Below are 2,854 nucleotides of genomic sequence, written 5' to 3'. Positions count from 1 at the left end.
ACACATTAAGTTGATGAAACACTCGAGACAAATGTAATTAAAGTCAGATTGTGTCTTAGACGGGGCAGTGATATCATAAACCTGTTAATGTACGCATTCAAACACTTTTTCTTTTACCAGCTGTATTCACCTTGCAGGTGCAGCTATGTGGCTTTTATCCTGGATAAAGTGTTTGAGTCATGGATGTTTAAAGTTTAACTTCTTCATATGTCTAATATTATAGTTGACTTTTCATTCAGGAAGTATGACGCTGCGCTGTCAGTACGCTTCTCCATGTTTGTGATTGGTCAAATGTTGCTAACCCCGCCCCTTTCATGTGAACGCGCACTCAGCCGGACAGAGAAACCCTGGCTTGAGTTAAAGAGTTGATAACCAGCGTCGTATGACCGCTTAGCGAGAGCGCGTTTGTTTTGGGTTAGGTAAACCAGGTAACTCAAACATATCCAGGTTATGTTGAACCGGCTTCGTAGTACAGGCCTCTGGTTGGATCTCCACTTCCCCTCACCATTATGAGAAACAATATGAGACGGTTTTGGAAACCAAAGCCCCGCTATAACTCTAGTGCTATATTCACCCTCTGCCAGTCATTGTCCTCCCACTGTTCTGTGCAATAGAGTGGTAGTATGTTTTGAATCCCTCTCCCACAGAGGAAGTGAAACAGACAGATGTCATCACAAACCTTCCTGTCCTGTGTGATCTCAGAACCTGGCGCTGATAGTGCTGGGCATCGGGGCGCTCTTCTCCCTCTTCTTCCACCTGGGAATCAAAGAGAAGAGCTCTGGAGCAGCAGGCGAGGCGGGAGGAGAGGAGGGGAGGAAGAGTGTAGAGGAGGAAGAGGAGGAAGAGGAGGAGGGGGAGCGCAGACCCCTGCTCCCTGCTCCCCCCTCGTCCCTGCTGCAGTGGAAGTGTTGGCTGCAGCAGCCTTCTTTTTACCAGGTGGGAACATCTGGACCTGGAGCGGCTGTTCTGTGTTTGGACTGACAGAAAGATGTTTTTAGATTATTACATTACATTATGCTTTTAGTGCATTCAGCTATGAAGAGACAAACTCTAAAGCAAGGACTCTGCAGGTACATTTCCATCTGTAAACCCAACCAGATGAAGTGCTACTGCTTTACTTCCAGACAAATCCTTTGTGAGCGCTACATACAGAAGAGATCATTCAGTTCCAACACATTGGAGAGCAGGTTTTCAGTCTTCAGGATGTGTAGACCCTCCGTTGATATCCATTGTGAGCTGGTTCCACCATTATGGGGCCAGGATAGCAAACAATAACTAGCAGTGTTTTATTTCAGCAGCTGAAAGTTTCCTCATGTTGCTTTGTTTAGTCCCAGGCTGTGTGATAGCTGTCCCTGTCTCTCTGCAGGTGGCCTTACTCTACATGTCTACCAGGTTAATAGTCAATCTGTCTCAGACATACATCTCCATGTATCTCATCAACACTCTGGGGCTGCCCAAGGTAAACACAAAGTCACCCCAATCATCCTTTTTATAAATATATATCAATATATTCCAGTTCATTGTGATGCTAACGTGGAGCAGCCCCTCACTGTTTCTCATCTCTTTTTGTTCCTCCCACCAACAGAAGTTCATCGCCACCATCCCGTTAGTGATGTTCATGAGTGGCTTCCTGTCCTCCTTCATCATGAAGCCTGTCAGTAAACTCATTGGAAAATCTGTAAGTAAGACTGGCTACACACTTTTTTTTAATATCATTTACTTTTTTCACACTGTTACATCCCGACTAGGGGAAGAGGAAAGCAACATACACCAGATTGGAATTGGTAATAATCATAAATGGTTTTATTATACCAGGGTGAAAAAAATGGCAGGCAGGCAGCCTGAAACAAACAAAGTGGCCACAAGGGCGCAAGTTTAAATGAACAACCAAACAAATGGATGACTCTAAAAAGGGAGCCTGTTTACATACAAAGAAATAGATAATAAACTAAATAGTAACTAAAACCCTCACTGTCAAGGAAGTATGACGCTGCGCTGTCAGTACGCTTCTCCATGTTTGTGATTGGTCGAATGCTCCAAATACCACCTCTTTCATGTGAACGCGCACCTAACTAGATACGGCACAGCTGGCTTGAGCGATCCACTTGATAACCCGCGTCGTAGTACAGTTTAGCGAGAGCGCGTATGTTTTGGATTAGGCCAACCGGCTAACTCAAACATATCCAGGTTAGGTTGAACCAGCTTCGTAGTACAGGCCTCTGGAAGGCAGCAGCCGTAACACACACAGACATGTTTTTTCCCATGAAACAAAACGAAAATGTAGTCTGATTATATACTTTCACCTTTAATCTAGAATTTATGAATTACTGCAACAATCAGGACTATAAAGAAATATGCTGTTGACTCCATTTACTTCCTCAGTATTAAATAGTGTACAACACTCTCACTAAATATCTGTACAGATAATGCGCTGTGTTCAGAGCTTTAGATTAACAGAGCCAGACAAAGAGTTGACTGACAGGTTAACCTCTCTGTAGTCAGCAGAGTGCTTCCTCATCAGATCCACACTATCACTGAGGGATACGTAAACAAACCATCTCACCTGTCACACGGTTTGCCTCTCTCCTGATTGGTCCAGCTCACCTACTTCCTGGGCCTGCTGCTGATCATGGCCTTCTCCTATTGGGTGCTGCTGGAGGGCCAGATGGGTCAGCAGGTGTACGGGGCCGCGGTGCTGCTGGGGGCGGGGTCCGCCACCATCCTGGTCATATCACTGTCCATGACCGCGGAGCTCATTGGAGGACAGACGGTAATGTGTGTGTGTGTGTGTGTGTGTGTGTGTGTGTGTGTGTGTGTGTGTGTGTGTGTGTGTGTGTGTGTGTGTGTGTGTGTG

The 2,854-nt window shown here is 45.6% G+C and overlaps 1 protein-coding gene across 1 annotated transcript; it reads left to right on the top strand.

Moving 5' to 3' along the window:
• Positions 1–696: 696 nt before the first annotated feature.
• LOC104948321 (major facilitator superfamily domain-containing protein 12-like) lies at positions 697–2,822 on the top strand (the record flags this gene model as incomplete). The annotated part of the gene is made up of 4 exons (XM_010774516.1): positions 697–936; positions 1,367–1,459; positions 1,586–1,678; positions 2,600–2,822. Coding segments are annotated over 4 exons (649 nt in total), but the record flags the coding sequence as incomplete, so codon positions are not given.
• Positions 2,823–2,854: the final 32 nt, after the last annotated feature.

Source organism: Notothenia coriiceps, unplaced genomic scaffold, assembly GCF_000735185.1.
Source record: "Notothenia coriiceps isolate Sejong01 unplaced genomic scaffold, NC01 NC01_scaffold00014142, whole genome shotgun sequence".
In the NCBI taxonomy this organism is placed as follows: domain Eukaryota; kingdom Metazoa; phylum Chordata; class Actinopteri; order Perciformes; family Nototheniidae; genus Notothenia; species Notothenia coriiceps.
Note: the sequence above shows the minus strand (reverse complement) of the source record. Positions and strands in the feature narration are given on the sequence as shown.